Here is a 19,085-nt window from a genome sequence, read left to right on the forward strand (position 1 = left end):
CACTACGAGGTCATAGATAGAATGGAGGCTGCTGCTACTTCTCTTGGTATGCAGGTGGGGGTGGGGGGGGGTGTATCTGTGTGCAGCAGAAGCAAAACAGTGTTTAAAGCTGGCCATACACTGGTACAATTTCAAATTTTTGGAATTTTGACATTCAATTTTGGAATATATGGGCTTTCCTGAACAAAAACCAAACTGTTGGAATTACATTTGTTTAGGAAAAATTTTCCATCCTGCTGCTTTGATTCTGTTTTCGTCACTAGTCAAAACTAACCGTTAATTTGAACCCATTAACTATTAGAATGAACATTCCAAAATAATAAAAAAAAAAAATCTAATGAAATTCCACTCTTGTATGCCCAGCTTAAGGGTTTAGGTACTCTTTTATATAACACCCAGCTGAAAGTTTTTTTTTTTTTAAATATAACTTGTCTTTAGTCAAGATTTGCCCTTTACTGTACTTCCTCTCCTAGAGACAACAGAAAATAAGAGGAAAGTTTTCCACTCCATTCCTGATCTGGTGACAACTCTTCAGTTTTGGATTTCCCATCACTTTTTGCATCAATGACAATGGTTAACATCACAAAGAGAAAGGATAAAAACTTTTAGACTTGCATGTGTAGTTAGATGAAGGAAAACATAAAAAAAACCCCAAAACAACCCCCAGAGATCCTGTTCCCCTAAAGCAAATTAAACAGCAGTGCTTGTGCTGTCTAGTCTGGCCTCTCTAAACTGTGAAAAAAAAAAAAAACCTGGCTGATCCTGGCACTTCCTGTGTCCCCCTGTGTACTGACCACAATAATCATGGCTACTGACCACAATAATCATGGCTGCTGAGCCCTGATCACTGTGGTCAGCTTACGCCCCTCCATCATCTGCAGCTCTCCCTCTATCCCCCCTCCTCCCTGCCAGCTCCATGTCTGTGTCTCTGACCCCCAACCCCCCCCCACCCCATGCCACTGTTAATATAAAATAAAATATTAGAAATGGTCACTGCCAGCCCCTATATTATAGCTAGCCATACCACACTGTGCAAGTGTTTTATTAAAATGAGGCAGGTAAATACCTTTTTAGAGCTATCTTCCAGCCGGTCACATGACTCGGCGCCGCTCCGCTCTACACTTCCGATCCAGGGCTACAGCAGGAGGGGCTGAGCGGCCATGTGACCTCCCCGGGCTGACGACAGAGGGAGATCTCAGCCCCTCCCGCTGTAGCCCTGGATTAGAGTAGGTGACTGGCCAAGAGTCACGTTATCGGCCTTAAGATAACTCTAAAAAGGTATTTACATGCCTCGTTTTAATAAAACACTTATATAGTGTGGCATGCCTAGCTATAATAGAGGGCCTGGCAGTGATTTACAGGTTTGGGGTAACAACCACTTTAACAGCCCTGGCAAGGTGGCTCCCACACACCAAGGCTTCCTACAATGGGAACCCCAGTAGCTCAAATCATAGAAATTCAGAAAGGCGCACCAAACCGAAAATGAATGAAAGTGTTCAAGAGAATTTTAACTGTTGCTAAAAAAAAAAAAAAAAAAGTAATGAAACTATTAAAATTACCTTGGACTCTATCCAGTTTTGATCTGGCGCTTCTTTCTGTAATTCTATGCCTGGCTTGGTTGGCAGGTTATTAAATTACTCCTAAACACACTGCCAACATCCACAATCCTGCCCACTGCATCACTAATGTGCCAACATATCATGGGGCGCGCCAAATCAGCAACCAATAAGAAATCTGTCGCCTGAGTAATCCCTTCCTCCAATGGCTGGGCCTACTTGTGCTGCGAAAGAAAAATTAATAATGTTGTAGCTTTTTAAAAGGTATATTTTAGCTATAAGATTTTAGTTTTAGATAGAATGTACAGGAATTAGAACACCTGTCAGCATTTTATTGCGGTCTGTACCCCTGTTAGGGAGATCCACCCTCTCTATTTGTCATGTTTACCATGATCGTTGAAAGTGAAGGTAAAAGAAAATCCAAAATGTTGGGGTGTCCCCAGAAAAGTAACAGAGGGGAAATCTTCCATTGGGGACACTAAAGGGCCATACACACGGGCTGAATATCGGGCGGTTCAATAGAACCCAGCTGACATTAAGCCTGTGCGGATGGCGGCAGCCAGACCCGGCTTCTATTAAAGCGGTTGTATAGTCATTTTTTTTACTTTTACCTACAGGTAAGCCTATAATAAGGCTTACCTGTAGGTAAAAAAAAAAAATCTCCTAAACCTGTACAGTTTAGGAGATATTCCCCTTGCTATGAGCCGCTGACTGCAGCATGCGCATGCGCACAGGGGATTCTCGGCTGAAGGCCCGGCAACTGCCCGGGAAAGAAATCTCGATGACATCGCGGCTCCAGCCACTCACAGCGCTGGAGCCGCGATACCCGGAAGACACGCCGAGGCAACATGTCAGCTACCTCGGCGTGGACCAGGTAAGATACCGACGCCTCGTTCTAAGGTAAGTATTTCATAATGAGCTAGTATCTAGCTCATTATGCCTTCTGCCTTACAGGGGTTAAAAAAAAAAAATGTCAGTGGGTATACAACCGCTTTAATCAGCGCTCTCAGCCAATGGCTGAGAGTACTGACAGGTGTGTTCTGGAGGGGCTGTCCCCTTGTCATAAAAACAATAGCTCAGCGGGGGGGCGATCGCTGTACTAACATCACATAGTTAGTACAGTGGTTCCCCCTGAGCTCTTCCGTTTTTCTTTGTTCAGCCCGCTGGGTTGAACGATAAATGACTCAGTGTCTACTAGGCTTGAAAAGGAAGTAAACCCAAGGGGGTTTTACTTCCTCTTTTGCTCCCCGCAAGGCCTGCAAAAGAAAAGCATAATGGGCTAGTATGCATCGCATGCTAGCCCATTATACACCACTTACCTGCAAACGAAGCCCGCGCTGTCCCCTGAGCAGGCCGTGTCCATCTTCGTCCCTCTTCCTTCCGGGGCCACGGACTCCGGGGCTCTGTGACTGTCCTGAGTCGTCAATCACGGCACACGCTGGGGGTAGAGACAGCACGGTGGTCCGTTTCTTCACAGCGCATGCGCCGATAACGAAATCGGCGCACTACAAGTGAAATATCTCCTAAACGGCGCACATTTAGGAGATGTTTCTACTACCTATAGGTAAGCCTTATTCTAGGCTTACCTATAGGTAAAAATCAACAAAAAGGGTTTAAAACCACTTTAAATTCTGGTGACAGCAAGGGATTCCCTTACTTTGGAGGGATTTCCTCTCACTTCCTGGTATGGCTATTGGAGTAAGTAAGGGCATTAAGTCAGTTTTGGTCAAAGCTGTTTTTTGGTAAGGGTGAACTATGCCTTTAAAGACACTTTAACATTGTATTACACTACCTTCACAACAATCACATAAATCCATCTTTGCAGTATTTACTTTTATTCGTAAACATTTTCTAATTCATTATGTAACCAGGTTTAGGCTTCTGCTGGGTACCACAGCAGTGAAAAAAGTTGGTAGAGCTTTGATTTACAGGAAAGGCCCTACAAATTTAAGAGTGATTCTCACCGCTCTACACAGCTGTCAGGTTGCCGGACGAAGAACTGATACAGTTCAAATGGAGGAGTCTTGGGTCTGGTCAACCACAAAGCATTCCCTGCTGACTTCCCCAACTTATCTCCAGTAGTGCTTGTGATGAGAGGCATGGTGATCCCAAATACGTCTTCTCCTGTGGTCCTGCGGGATGAAATGCATAATTATATAGAGACTGAGGGCAAATCTTTACAATACCAGCAGATCTGTGTATGTATTCCATGTAATCAGTAGCTGGCTCAGGAAAGGGATTGTAGTGGTGGACAACCCTTCAATAAAAGCTAAGCAAATAAACCCACTGTCGGCTGACGTCACTCAGCTGGTCCAGGCTCTGGATCGATCCAAACTTTACAGTCGGGATCCACCCAGATGCCCTCACCAGCAGCTGGCTCAGCCTCTCAAGGAGCCGCTTGTTGGAATCTGGGCGAATCGCTCCTGCCCGCTACACAGCCGCTTGTTGGAATCTGGGCGAGTCGCTCCTGCCCGCTACACAGCCTGGCGCTCCAGTGAGCGCTGGCGGCGCAGAGCAAGGAGCCAGTGACTGACCTGCTCTCTGAAGACTGAGAACTGAGCAATCATTAGTCTTTGATCGTTTGGTTCTCAGTCTTAGAAGATGCGGGGGACAGATGCAGCATCAGATCGATGTTACATCCACCTAGGCAAGTATAAAAGAAGTTGTTTCTTTTTAAAGCCCAAACTTCTGTTTTAAAGCATTTGGAATCCTAAAACAGAAAATCAAAAACTATAACAGCACCACAGCTCTCACTGGCCCACTAAGAAACTAAACTGGACAGCTACCACCCTAATTTTGATAGAGCATCAAATAGTAACCATATTTAGAAAAAAACTGCGCTAATCCCTTCTACTCCATACCCCCCCCCAAGTGTAGTAAAATATACGAATTGTGTATCGTCTCACAATACTGTACTAAGTAATAAAGTGCTAGTGCAAAAATTAGCAAATATAGCATCAAAATATATTCCGCCCAAGCAAAATATAATGTGCCAAAAAAAAAAAAAAAAAAATCAAAAATCTATAAAGTAAAGAAAAAAGACTATGTTATTTCCAATAGTCCCAACAACATCCAAATGACGCGCTGCACGTAAACGTGTTAGACCTTCACACAAGTGTTCTCATGCCACTGTGTACCACCCAGTGTGATTCTCCACCGTCCACACTAAATAAACTTACTAGGAATTCAGGCTGGTAAAATTATAAACCAGCTAATGCGCCAAATAAATCCACTGCGTAAGTAACCCATTCCACTCCAGACCCGGCTCTATACCAATAACTCCTCTTAACGAACAAAGCTTTATTTTCAACGCTAATAACCCCTTTTCTTATGTAGCGCTGATGTGGACCTTTAAAGGTGCACGACACAGGTTTAAAAATTTGGTTTAAAACACAGTTATGTCTCTCAGCTTTTGCCCATTAAAGGGGTTATAAAGTCAGAAGTTTTTTTTTAATTTAATGCATTCTATGCATTTGGATAAAAAGCCTTCTGTGTACAGCAGCCTGCACCCCATCTCTGCCCAGCAAAGTCCACGAGTGTCTCGGGCGTCCGAGACTCTCCCTCCTGATTGGCTGAGACAGCAGCAGCGCCATTGGCTCCTCAATGCCAGTCTATTGCCTCTGAAAAGAAATCTGTGTGTGGATTGCTTTTCAGAGGAGTGGCAGTCTTTTCAATCAAGCACTCAGTGTAGCAGAGGGGGGCATTAGTGCAATTGACAAGGGAGGAGGTGATGTTTAGACTCACTCACCAATGTTCCTGCCTCTAGTGTGATTGTATTCCAATTTGTCACCTGTCCTGCACACCTTAAAGTGGAACTTTAGTCAGAAAATTAAGTCCAGATAGATCACTTCAGGTTTACCCCTTCTGCCGGTACAGCTATGTAAAGCATAAAAATAAGTGTCTATACTGTTTAAAATCCAGTAACACACTGTCTCACCCTGCTCTGCACATGCTCAGTTTCTCCCCATTTTTGGGCACTGACAAATTTGTAAAGGCCGATTTGCTGACAGTGTAAGGTCTCGTTCACACCATTGTGCAGAGACATCAGTTTTTTTGCAAATGTTCTCCAAGGGCACAAAATACAATGGTTCTCTATGTGCCCTGTTCACACCACAACGTCTACATGTTTTTTGCGCAGGAATCTGCAACGTCTATGCAGTTTTCAGCACAGGAAAAAAAAAAAACTGATGTGATATCAACATTGGTGTGAATAGGGCACATAACTGATGTGCATGAAAACTAATGTCAGCGTGCATCAAAACTGAGGTAAACTGATGTCTCTGCAAGTGAAATCTGTGTAGTTTTACCTTCAGTTTTCATGCATGCATGGGGTGAACGAGCCCTTAGAATGAAACCCTCCTATCCTTTACAGCCAAGGAAGCTGCTTCTGTTTGATCTACAACTGCCAGGATGCTGCACATGTGATCAGTTATGACTCTAGCCATTTGATGGTTTGACAGTTTGGTTGAGGAAACAAACCAAGTAACAGTTAACAATCCCGACATTCCAGGAATGTAACTGTTTTTTGAAATTGTTAAAGGATAATTCACCTTTTCAGAAAAAAAAATAAATGCACATTTTTTTGCAGGGTAAAAAAAATGTGCATTTATTATTTTTTCTTACAGGAGCCTGTAAAGCATTGCACCATCGATCAGCAGATCACTAAAGCCATGCCGGTTTCCTGCAGAGCTGTCAGTGTATCTGCTTGCTTGTACCTCCTATGAGGAAGCCGATACATGCTGACAGGAAGCATGAATGAACTACCACGATGCTCACAGGGCCGTGGTAGTTCATTGAAAACTATAAGCCGACAGCTGCAAAGGCTGCCGAACTTTGTGGTTTTCCATTTACAGAGCAATGTGAATGAGTGAAGCGGCCGTGTGGGTGGAGCCCTGCGCGGACACTTTTTTTTTTTGACAGCTAGCAGGTGGAGAAGAAGCCCCGCTAGCTGGCACAGCGGGGAGCAGGGAGATGTGGGGGCCGGTGCATTCATAACAGGTTTTACCCCAAATATGGGTGTAACATGTCATGAAAGGTGAACTTATCCTTTAAATCAATAGGTTTATCCTCATCACACAGGTCCTATAGCAGGACATCTTCCTTTAACAATGCCTACTGGTCTACTGGATTACAACGCTTCCTGCACAATTGGACTAAAACTACGGTCAGACCACGCACCAGTACCCCTCACCCTAGGTAGACTCCCACGATATACATGTAGCTGCACGTGGAGACTAAACGATAACCTACTCACAGACATAGCATGTACAAGGGCAATATCAAAGGCTATAGGGCATTTCATCCATTCTCACATAGGGGACGTCTCTCTGCCATGAATCAGTGGGAGACTTTGAAATGCGTTCTAGGAGGGATTTTTATCCAACATGGCTCTAGATTGAAGTGCGCCCACACGGACATTAATCGCCTCTTTGCTCTTATCGCTTTTCTTGAAGCATCACATAAACGCACATTAGACCCCAAGACGCTGGCGGAGTTGTCAGGACCTCCTGCGCCTTTTGATTTTTCAGAATACTGCACAATTAACACTCATTCCCTATAACTGCAAATCCTCACTTTTCGAGCTCATGTCCTCTTTAGCAGAACCCCTGAATACAAGTTTGACACCCTCCTCCACCAGGGGTTCAAAGACATTTGCATGCACACTCTGTGTTTATATAGGTTTTTCCCTGCAGTGCAACACTATACTTGACAAGTTAACTAGTTTGCAAACAAAAATTGATCAAAGCAAGAGAGTTTGGACCTCTGCATATTGGGCCCCAGGGGTTACACATCTGATTTCTGATCAGATGGAGGTGGGCCTGATGTTATACGTCTTACGTTTGATATTTGGCAAGGAGCGGGGTGCGGTGGAGGAGAAGGGAGGGGTTATGTCTCCTCCCTCTGCGGAGAAAGGGGGCCCCCCGGGGTTATCCCTTCCCTCTGCGGAGAAAGGGGGCCCCAGGATTATGCCTCCTCCCTCTGCGGAGAAATGGGGCCCCCCGGGGTTGTGCCTCCTCCCTCTGCGGAGCAAGGGGGCCCCCGGGGTTATGCCTTCTCCCTCTGTGGAGAAAGGGGCCCCCCCCCCGGGGTTATGCCTCCTCCCTCTGCGGAGAAGGGGGGCCCCCAGGGTTATGCCTCCTCCCTCTGCTGAGAAAGGGGGCCCCCCGGGGTTATGCCTCCTCCCTCTGCTGAGAAAGGGGGCCCCCGGGGTTTTGCATCCTCCCTCTGTGGAGAAAGGGGGCCCCCCCGGGGTTATGCCTCCTCCCTCTGTGGAGAAGGGGGCCCCCCGGGGTTATGCCTCCTCCCTCTGTGGAGAAGGGGGCCCCCCGGGGTTATGCCTCCTCCCTCTGTGGAGAAGGGGGCCCCCCGGGGTTATGCCTCCTCCCTCTACGGAGAAGGGGGGCCCCCGGGGTTATGCCTCCTCCCTCTACGGAGAAGGGGGGCCCCCGGGGTTATGCCTCCTCCCTCTACGGAGAAGGGGGGCCCCCCGGGGTTATGCCTCTTCCCTCTACGGAGAAGGGGGGCCCCCGGGGGTTTTGCATCCTCCCTCTGCAGAGAAAGGAGGCCCCTGGGGTTATGCCTCCTCCCTCTGCGGAGAAAGGGGGGTCCCCAGGGTTATGTCTCCGCCCTCTGCGGAGAAAGGGGGCCCCCGGGGTTATGCCTCCTCCCTCTGCGGGGAAAGGGGGCCCCCTGGGGTTATGCCTCCTCCCTCTGCTGAGAAAGGGGGCCCCCCTGAGTTATGCCTCCTCCCTTTGCGGAGAAAGGGGGCCTCCCGGGGTTATGCCTCCTCCCTCTGCGGAGAAAAGGGGCCCCCCGGGGTTATGCCTCCTCCCTCTGCAGAGAAGGGGGGCCCCCCGGGTTTATGCCTCCTCCCTATGCGGAGCAAGGGGGCCCCCCAGGTTTATGCCTCCTCCCTCTGCAGAGAAAGGGGGGGCCCCCGAGGTTATACATCTAAGCCCTGCAGGGAAATTGAGTGTCTGGGGTTATAGGTTTGACCCCTGTAGTGGTTGGGGTTATGAATCTGACCTTTTTATAAGGGGGCCCGGGGTTATACACCAAGTCACTGTGGCAGTGGTTCTATGGCCGTCCTCCGGTCTGATCCTCATAGCGGTGCCCTGTGGTATGGCATTGGAGGGGTTGGGTTCTCCTCTATGAAGATCAGGGAACGTTTGGCACCACCATAGGAGTAGGGGTGGCATCGCTCTCACCTCTGGATGAAGTCATGGCCAGACATGAGGTTGCCCAGTTGGTCGGTGCCCCCCAGCTGTATGCGGCAGCCATGATTGCGGTACAGATAGTAGAAGTCGTAGGCCTGGAAGACCTGGTAGGTGAACTCAGTAAGGCTCATGCCCTCGGGGGATTTTAGGCGGCTCTGTACGCTGTGTCGGCTCAGCAGGGTGCCCATCCGGAAGTGTCTGCCCACCGTGCCTAGAAAGTCCACCACCTGCCATTTCCGGTACCAGGCGGCGTTGTCCAGGACAGTGAAACGGCCCGGGGGTCGGTTGGGGCCCTCAGGGACCAGTGGCTGTGAATTAGTAAAGAGGCGGTCCAGGCACTCCCGCAGGCCCCGCACGTTGTCCGCCAGCTGCTCCGCACCCAGCGGTTCCCTCTCTTGGCTCCTCCCACTCGGATCCCCGATCTGCGCTGTGGCTCCGCCTATGACGGCGATGGCGTGGTGCCCGGCCCGGTAGAAGCGCAGCAGGCCCATCACAGCCAGCAGGTTGCCGACGTGCAGGGAGTCCGCCGTGGGGTCAAAGCCGCAGTAGACGGTCTGTGGTCCAGAGGAGAGGAGCCCGGGTAGTCGCAGGGGGGCGCTCTCCGCCGGGAACATGTCCTTAAAGAGCCCCCGCCGGGCCCCGGACACTAACGGGTTGGAGAAGGCGGACATGAGGCGAACAGGGCAGTGGAAGAGCCGGGGCACCCAGCGGGCAGCGTGCATTACGGGCGCCGCCATCTTTAGGGAGCGCGGAGACTGTTGGGTAGGGTCAGCTGGCAGATGCTGAGTCTGCGCGTGCGCAGGTGGCGCAGTAGTGGGAACGTTTATAGCTTAAACGTGTTGCTGGCCGGAAGACTGGGGAGGACGCACGGGTTCTCGAAGGGTCTGGACGGAGTGATTCCGGTGTGCGGAGAAGATGGGTCGGAGCCGGAGCAGGTCCCCGGAGAGGCGGAGAGGTGACAGTACAGTGTCCTGGGTTGGGGAAGGAGGTCTTGGAAAGGAGCGGCTGTTCAGGGATATTCTTATTTGTCGTCCAATGAGCTGTATACAGGCGAACTCTCCTCCATTAGGCACAACCGCCACCTCATCCCTTTAAACCCGAACACATATGAATTACACAGGTTCTGAGGCTGAATAAGGTGGTAATTAAACTCACTTGGTGCCTTCTCTGCATTCCATTAGCCTCAGAACCTGTGTAATTCATATGTGTTCACCTTTAACCACTAAAGCCCTGGAAGGTTTACCCCCCCCCCCCCCCCCCCCCTTAATGACCAGGCCATTTTTTGTGATGCGGCACTGCGTTACATTACCTGACAAATGCGTGGTCGTGCGACACTGTACCAAAATAAATTAATCCCCCCCCCCCCCCCCACAAATAGAGCTTCCTTTTTGTGATATTTGATCACCTCCTGTGGTTTTTAGTTTTTGCGCTATAAACAAAAAAAAAAATAAAAACTAAAAAAAAAAAAAAAAAAAAAAATACACACATATATATATATATATATATATATATATATATATATATATATATATATATATATATATATATTACTTTCTGCTATAAAACATAGCTAATGAAATGTAAAAAAATCTATTTTTCTTCATCAATTTAGGCCAAAATGTATTCTGCTATATATTTTTGGTAAAAAAAAAAAAAAAAAAAAAAAAAAAAAACTTCAACAAGTGTATATTGGTTTGCACAAAAGTTATATCATCTACAAACCACGGGATAGGTTTATGTAATATTTATTTATTTATTACTAGTAATGGCGGTGATCAGTGATAACATTTTTTTTTTTTTTTTTCGGGACTATGACATTGTGGCAGACAAATCTGACACTAAGGCCGGGTTCACACCTATGCGAATTAGATGTGGGTTTCCCCGCATCCTATTCGCATAGCAGGAGAATGCGACTGGCTCCCTGTGGAGCCGTTCACATATCTCCGTTGTGAAGCGCACAAAAACGCTGTGCGTCTTTGGCTCCGTTTCAGGGCCAAATTGAGGCAAAGATTCTGCCCTGATTCGTCCCTGAAACAGAGAACAGGGACGGACAGCGTTGCTGTGCAGTCTGTGGCCGGTTTAGGTGTGAACCGAGCCTAACTGACACTTTTTGAGGACCAGTGACGCCAATATAGTGATCCGTGCTTAAAAAAAAAAAAAAAAAAAAAAAAAGCACTGTCACTGTACCAAAGGCACTGACAAGGAAGAGGGTTAACTGCACGATTCTGGATAAAATGAGAATCGCAACTTTTTTGCTTAGAATAGAGATCACAATTCTCTCACGATTCTTGTGGTGTAACATCATCTTTCACATTATACAAAAAAATTGGGCTAACTTTACGGTTTTTTTTTTTTTTGGTTTTTTTTTCTTCAATTGAAGTGTTTTTTCTGAAAAAAAGACCACTGCGCAAATACAGTGTGACATAAAATATTGTAATCACCAATTTATTTATTTATTTTTTTCTTTTGACTTGTTAAGAACGAAGACGCTCCAGATCTGCATCCAGAGAACGTGAGAGGAGGAGACGGGAGCGCTCAAGATCCAGAGAGAGGCGGAGAAGTCGTTCACGATCTCCCCACAGGCGCCGCTCTAGGTAAATGAATATGTTTGGAAAATATGGGAAAAAAAAAAACAACAATTTGTGTCTTAACAGTATCTACTACAGTGTAATTCCTATTTGTGAAGGCTTACAGGGAATTTGGGGGGCAGCGTTTGCTGGAACAGTTTATGTGATGCTTTTTCTGGAGTTACATGTATCTGTTATTCTTCAGATACATGATGGCGTTGCACATTGTTACAATTATGTTTTTCCCCCTCACCTTCCAGGACAGCTACTTGAGAGATGATTGGCTCTGCCCTCTACAGGAAACACAAATCAGATACAATACAGATTTAAAAGGCCCCTCCCTTTCCTCTGACCCTCAGTTGTTTTGTGTTTCCAGACCCTCCAGGAGCACTGACATGGGTTTTTTTTTTTTTTTTTTTTTTAGGTCCGGTAACTGTGGTTGGTGGACCCCCCTTCTCTGGTTTCATCCAGGACTAGTTGTGGCCAAGTCCTAGATGGTAATCTCTACCAGAAAGGGTTCCCTATTTCTAAGGGGTACTTGCCTATGTGAATGGTGGCAACTGCCTTCCTTTTTTCCCCAGCGCTGCTGTGTGGAACTGTGTCCTCCTAAATGCTTCATTTCGGTGTACCAAGATGGCGTCAGGAGGACTTCCGGTCACATGGCAAGATGGCGCCGGAACTGGAAGTCACATGACGCACTTCCGGACGCCGAGTCTTTAAAGGAGCATGGCGTGGAGACACTGAGGACATGCTGCAGGGGTATAGTGTGCTAAAAACGCCATTCTAAGTGCAGTTTTTCAGTACAGCAGCAGTCTTCTCTACGGCCGTTCTCCGCTTGCTTCATGGAGCTTGAGGACAGGTCTGAGGATGGAGCATCCACTCATATTGAACCAGCGGCAGCATCGGGGTCCCATACTGCCTCCAAGGTAAGCCCTTGTCTGTGGATAGTCTACAGCAAGGGACTTTGTGTATGGAACCTTTTTTTTTTTTTTTCGTCCTTGTTTCTGCGTTTTTCTAGGCCAGACCGGTGAAGAAGATATGTGGGAACTGTAGGGCCAGGCTTTCTGATAGTTATAAAAAGCTATTTTGTGAGGATTCCTCTTTTAAGGAGTTAATGACTTCTATGAAGGAGGTAGTGGACTCCTTTCGGTCACTTAATGACCGGGTTACTAGTCTAGGCTCTTCCTCAGCTAGACCCATAGCCCAAGACCCTTCTAACTCTGCCAGGTCCCTTCCCTTGTTAGTATCTGAGACTATTAGTTCACATGATACTGGAAGAAGGTGAGAATCCAGTTTCTTCATCTGATGAAAAGTCTGCATCAGAGGAGGATGCAGGTAGCTCATCTAAGTATCTTTTTCCAGTCAAGGATATTGATGAACTACTAAAAGCAATATATACCTCAGAGCAGATTCAGATGCCACAACAGGCCCAATCTGTACAGGATAAAATGTATAGGGGCCTACAGGGATGGAAATCAAAAACTTTTCCGGTACACCAGTCTCTTAGGGACATGATTCTGTCTGAATGGAAAGAACCTGAAAAAAGGTTGTTCCAATCCAGGGGACACAAAAGAGGATTTCCTTTTCAGTCTGAATTTGAGGAGGTTTTCTTTAAGTGTCCTAGATTAGATTCCCCTTATGCCGCAGGTGTCCAAAAGATCAGATCTTCCCTTTGAAGATTCTGGAGTCCTTTAAAGATCAAATGGATAGAAAGGCTGACTCATTGCTACATAAAGCCTGGGAGGCTTCAGCTTTTTCCTTAGGCCCGGCAGTAGCATTCACCTGTGTGGCTAGAAATTTAGACATATGGGTTCAGCGTCTGGATGATCTTCTTGCATCTGACACCCCCAAAGAAGAGATTAGAGAATCCCTCCCACTCATTGCCAAGTCAGTCGCCTTCTTGGCTGATGCAGCAGCAGAAATCCGCAGCCAGAGCTTCTTCTCTCATTAATTCAGCTAGGCGAGCTATCTGGCTTAAATCTTGGGAAGGTGACCTTACTTCCAAGAATAAGCTCTGTGCCATTCCCTTCAAAGGCAAACTCTTGTTCGGTTCTGCCTTAGAAGAGGTCTTGGCTCGTTCCTCTGAGAAAAGTAAACAATTCCCCTTTTCCCAAAGGAATAAGCCCCAGAATAAGAAGCCCTTTCATGGCTTCCAAAATAAGGCTAATTTTAAAACCAACAGGCAACAGACTAAAAAGAAATGGTCCTTTAACAAAGACAAGCAAAAAGGGGGGACTCCCTTTGCTTCTTCAGCCTCTTCCAAAAATACACAGTGACGCCAGGTTTGGGGTAGGGGGAAGATTGTGCCATTTCGTCAAGGAATGGGCAGAAATTTCCACCAATTCCTTTATCCTTCAAACTTTGGAAAAGAGTTACAGGCTGGAATTCAAAAATCTTCCTCCCCAGAAGTTTTTTCTTACCCACCTGCCGAGAGACCAGGAGAAACGGCAAGCCATGTTAAATTTGATTTCTGTGTGGGAAACAGAGGGAGTTATTTCTCCTGTCCCAGTAATTCAGAAGTTCCGGGGATTTTATTCTCACGTTTTTCTGGTCAAGAAAGCTTCCGGCGGCTTTCGTATGGTCATAAATTTAAGCGTCCTGAACAAATACATAGTTTACAGACGTTTCCGAATGGAGAACATTTATTCGGTAAGGAATCTGTTGTTGCCAGAGGTCTTCATGGTGACCCTGGACCTTCAGGACGCTTATCTTCATGTACCGATCTGCCAGAGCTACCGGAGGTTCCTTAGGTTTGCAGTTCTCGTGGGAAACGAGCCATCTCACTGGCAGTTCAATGCCCTTCCTTTTGGTCTCTCGGCAGCACCGAGGATTTTTACAAAAATCATGGCCTTTTTTCAGATTCAAAGTGTATTGATCGCCCCATATCTAGATGATTTTTTGATCTTTGCTCGAGGCAAGGCATCTCTTGTTCAAGACCTACAATTTGGTTTTGTGGACTTTTGCATGAGTTATCTAATAGACTCTGTTGCCCTAAAAATGTTTCTTCCCGAAGAGAAGATTTTATAAATTCTTCTCTCTGTGCAGGCCTTCAAACTGCTCCCTCAGACCTCCCTTCAGCGGATCATGCAGTTGCTGGGTCTGATGACTGTGGCCATTCCAGGGGTACCTTGTGCCGAATTGCACTCCAGACCCCTTCAGGCTTTTCTTTTACTCCATTGGGATCGCAGGAAGGATTCTCTGGATCAGCTGGTAAAATTACCAGAAGGGAATTTTCTCGCTCTCGCCCTGGTGGGAGCAGCGAGAACATCTGCAGAGAGGGAAGGATTGGACACAACATTCCCCGGTCAAAATCGCCACAGACGCCAGTCTGTGGGGTTGGGGTGCTCACAGCACTGGCAAGCACAGGCAGCCTGGTTGCCAGAGGAAGCAGGTCTCTCCTCAAATTTCAGAGAACTTCTGGCTGTGAGGAAAGCACTTATATCTCTGGAAGAGAGGGTCTAATCAAAAGACCTATTGATATTTTCAGACAATGCCACAACAGTGGCCTGAGAAAAAGGGGGAATGATTAATGCGCTACCCAAAAGAGATAACAGCAGCTGCTACAAAGCCATGTGACAAAAGGAAAACAAACTTTAAAACAAATTGTAGCGCTAAAAACACAAAAAAATGATGAATAATAAATAAAAAGTTCAAAGTGTGTATAAACGTAATGTCCCAGGAAAAGCAAGTGTGTGATCCAAAGGAACAAAAATCCACAGTGCAAATAAATGATCTGTATATCAATCTTGTCTGCTTCACAACCTTCAGCTTGTATATCATCGATTAAAGCGAATAGATGGAATACGCTTACCAGAGAGGTTGGATTCTACTGCCGTAAGCATAGAATCAATGAAACTTATTGCCACCCAGGGCGAAGTGGTGAGATGTTGGAGGCAAAGGTAGAGCCTCTACCAGGCCGGGACGTCCCCTCTCTCCCACCGAAGCAGAGCCGGAAATGGATTCCAAAGGTGGTTTCTCAGTTTCCCAGGATATGTGGAGAAAAAAAGGAATGCTCCCACATAGTGTAACTTCTGGGTGTTTTTATTCAAAAAAACCACGATACATAAAAATGTGATCACAAAGATAAAATAAAGAGCAGTGTATAGGGTCTATAAAAAACTGCCCTACACGTTTCGGTGCAATGACCTTCAACATCTGCAGAGAGGGAAGGATTGGACACAACATTCCCCGGTCAAAATCGCCACAGACGCCAGTCTGTGAGGTTGGGGTGCTCACAGCACTGGCAAGCACAGGCAGCCTGGTTGCCAGAGGAAGCAGGTCTCTCCTCAAATTTCAGAGAACTTCTGGCTGTGAGGAAAGCACTTATATCTCTGGAAGAGAGGGTCTAATCAAAAGGACAGAATCTGCTGTGTTAAAGACAGAAGCGATTCTGAGCGAGTGCCCCCTTGCTTGTTCAGGCAGGCCACTGTTGTGGCATTGTCTGAACAAGCAAGGGGGCACTCGCTCAGAATCGCTTCTGTCTTTAACACAGCAGATTCTGTCCTGGGCGGAGATCTATGTCACTTCAGTAAGGGCAGTCCACATCAAGGGGTCAGAAAATGTGCTGGCGAACTATTTGAGCAGGGTGAGCATCAGTTCCAGTGGTTGGGAACTACATCAAGGCACGTTCCAGGAGGTGATGCTAAGATGGGGTCTCCCCACAGTGGATCTTTTTGCCTCCAGTCTCAACAAGAAACTGCCGGCTTTCTTCTCTCTGGAGAGAGAAACGCAGTCCTTGGGGACGGATGCTCTGTCCTTCCCGTGGGACTTTACTCTGGCCTATGCCTTCCCTCCTTTTCCCCTCTTGCCCCTAGTGGTTCGGAAAATTATTCAGGACAGGGCAGAAGTTGTTCTGATTGCCCCCTTGTGGCCCAGGAGGAGTTGGTTCTCCTCTCTGAAGGCCCTATCTGTGTATCTTCCCTGGCCCCTAGCAGTTCGGAAGGATCTGCTCCAGGATTTCTGATCAAGAGTCTCTTTCCTGTAAAGACCCCTTCCTGAGGATTCTTGAGGACAGGGTAGTGATTAGACCTGATCGTCTCTATTTACCCAAAGTTTCTTCCAACTTTCATAGGTCCCAGGAGATAGTCCTTCCTAGTTTCTGCACCTTTTCCAAAAATGCGGAAGAGGAAAGGTTTGGTCTTTTAGACGTAAAGAGGTGTCTTTTTTTTGCTTTATCTAGAAAAGACCAGTGGGTTTAGGAGTTCCTCCCAACTGTTTGTTTTGTTCAGTGGCCCCAAGAAAGGATCCAAAGCATCTAAATGTTTGATTGCAGAGCCAAAAACGGTGACTGAGCAGATAGAGCACTGAAGTATATAGGGGGGGGGGCGCTTTGCCAGCAGTATAGCCGCGCTGTCCCATTGATTTCAATGGGCAGGAGCGGTGTATACTCCGCTCCTTCACCGCTCCGAAGATGCTGCTAGCAGGACTTTTTTTCCCGTCCTGCTAGCGCACCGCTCCAGTGTGAAAGCCCTCGGGGCTTTCACACTGGAGACACAGCAGTGGCTGTTTCGGGTCGGTTTGCAGGCGCTATTATTAGCGCAATAGCACCTGCAAAGGGCCCTTAGTCGCTGATCACTGCCATTAGTAGTAAAAACAAAAAATTCCAGTGTGTATCCCATAGTCTGTAGACACTATATAAATTTTGCGCAAAGCAATTAATATACGCTTTTTAGGATTATTTTTTATTTTACCAAATAATGTAGCAGAGTACAAATTGGCCTAAATTTATGAAGAAATTTAGATATTTTTTTTCATGGGGTGTTTTTTTTTTTTTTTTTTTTTTATAGCGTAAAAAAAATAAAAACTGCAGTGGTGATCAAATATCACTAAAAGAAAGCTATTTGTGGGGAAAAATTATATAAAATGTATTTGGGTGCAGCGTTGCATGACCGTGCAATTGTTAGCTAAAATATGCTAAAATATATTGAGGGGAAGGGGGGGCGTGGGCAGGGGGCACCCTTCCCAGCCTTCTGGTCTGCAGGAGGCAGAGAACCAGCAGTACACTGATCTTTCCAATGAGGAGGTGTGCAGGGGGTGTGTGTCAGTACACGTCTGATCATTGAGTACTGCTAGGCTATGCGCCCAAGGTATTAAAAATGATTGGATTGTTTTGATTTAAATTTAAATACAACCTATTTGTGGAAATCTGTCTGTAGGAATGCACTGAAATGTTGTGTGTTTTTTTTTTTTTTTGTGTGTGTTTTCAGGTCTCCACGCAGAGTAAGGTCCTCTTCCTCTTCGCCTGGTAGGCATGATGATGAGAAAAAGGATGGTAAAGACTCAAAAGTAGCTAAGGAAAGGCAGATAGCAGGTTAGTGTGTAACATTTTCTTAGATATGTAAGTTTTGTTTGTGTTGAGTAAACGAGCATCAGAAAAATGTCACTATTTCTTATCTCTATACTTGTTACAGGTTAGGTTTGTTTTTGTACGTGTGTGTGTGTGGTGTGTTTTTTTTTTTTTTTTTTTTTTTTTTTTTTGTATCAAAACGGAGTTTGTTTTTAACTACTTCAAAAAATTTTCAGCTCTGTTGCAATTTGAATGACAATTGTGCGGTCATACAACACTGTACTCAAACCAATTTTTTATCATTTTGTTCCCACAAATAGAGCTTTCTTTTGGTGGTATTTGATCACCTCTGCGATTTTTTTTTTTTTTTTTTTTTTTTTTTTTTTTTTTATTGTTTGCGCAACAAATAAAAAAAAGACCCAAAATTAAAAAAAAAAAAAAAAAAAAAGGTTTTTACTTGTTTCTGTTAAAATTTTTTGTAAATAAGTACGTTTTCTTCTTCAATGAAGGGCACTAATATGGCTGCACTGACGGGCACTGATGAGGTGGTACTGATTGGGCACTGATAGGTGGCACTCATGGGTACTCATAGGCGGCACTGGTATGCAGCACTGATGGGCACTCATAGGTGGCACGGATGGGCACTTTTGGGTGGCACTGCTGGACACTGATGGGTGGCATTGCTGGGCATCACTTTTTTTTTTTTTTTTTTGGTACATGATGGTTCTAGTCAGTGCCCATTTGTGGGCACTGACTGGCACAGATTGGGCATCATTTGCACATGTGGATGGCCATGGTGTACATACCTGCCCATCCACATGTTGCCCACTTCCCTGGTGGTCCTGGGTGCTTCCCTGGTGGTCTAGTGTGAGCATCCAGGGGGGGGGGGGGGGCTGCGCTGATAGACAATCAGTGCAGACTCCCCCCGTCAGGAGAGCCACCGATTGGCACTCCTCAACTCGCGTCTGTCAGGCGCAAGTGAGGAAAAGCCGATCAACGGCTTTTCCTATTGCCATTGTGAACAGCCGTGATTGGACATGGCTGATCACGTGGTAAAGAGCCTCTGCCGGAGGCTCTTTACTGGGAGCGGTGTGTCAGACTGGCACACCGCTCCACCGATCGCTGCGATGGGTTGCGCGGCGGCATGTTATCCTGAAGGACGTCGTACGACGCCCAGTCAGGATAACAGAACCACTTCCCGGACGTCAATCTGCTATTGACCGGGCGGAGGGTGGTTAATTAAATAGACATGAAATATTGTGTACTTATTAGGAGCTTTACGCTGCTTCTAGCTTGTTTTCTACTAACACATTTCTTTGCTATAAAAAGACTTTTGTTTTCAGAGCTCAGTAGTTTAAAGTGGACCTTGCACTAAAAATGTGCTTACCGAGGAATGCTGAGTAGCCCACATTTCAAAAGAAGACATTCCTGCTCTGTGGTTGAACATCTTCTCGTGAGA

General features: G+C 46.4%; 2 protein-coding genes across 2 annotated transcripts in view; one reads left to right on the forward strand and one right to left on the reverse strand.

The window, feature by feature from the left end:
- Positions 1-9,551, reverse strand: part of YARS2 (tyrosyl-tRNA synthetase 2) — a 38,083-nt gene extending 28,532 nt beyond the window's left edge. The window contains exons 1-2 of the mRNA XM_073621986.1: positions 8,765-9,551; positions 3,521-3,688 (exon numbers count right to left, since the gene is read on the reverse strand). Of these exons, the coding sequence (XP_073478087.1) occupies positions 3,521-3,688; positions 8,765-9,510 (914 nt within the window). The 5' untranslated portion in view covers positions 9,511-9,551. The remainder of the gene's footprint in view (positions 1-3,520; positions 3,689-8,764) is intronic.
- Positions 9,552-9,555: 4 nt separating this feature from the next.
- SNRNP27 (small nuclear ribonucleoprotein U4/U6.U5 subunit 27) overlaps positions 9,556-19,085 on the forward strand; it is a 31,876-nt gene continuing 22,346 nt past the window's right edge. Inside the window, exons 1-3 of the mRNA XM_073621987.1 lie at positions 9,556-9,728; positions 11,253-11,367; positions 17,547-17,650. Coding sequence (XP_073478088.1) covers positions 9,689-9,728; positions 11,253-11,367; positions 17,547-17,650 — 259 coding nt within the window. The 5' untranslated portion in view covers positions 9,556-9,688. The remainder of the gene's footprint in view (positions 9,729-11,252; positions 11,368-17,546; positions 17,651-19,085) is intronic.

This window comes from Aquarana catesbeiana, linkage group LG03, assembly GCF_042186555.1.
Source record: "Aquarana catesbeiana isolate 2022-GZ linkage group LG03, ASM4218655v1, whole genome shotgun sequence".
NCBI classification, from domain to species: Eukaryota; Metazoa; Chordata; class Amphibia; order Anura; family Ranidae; genus Aquarana; species Aquarana catesbeiana.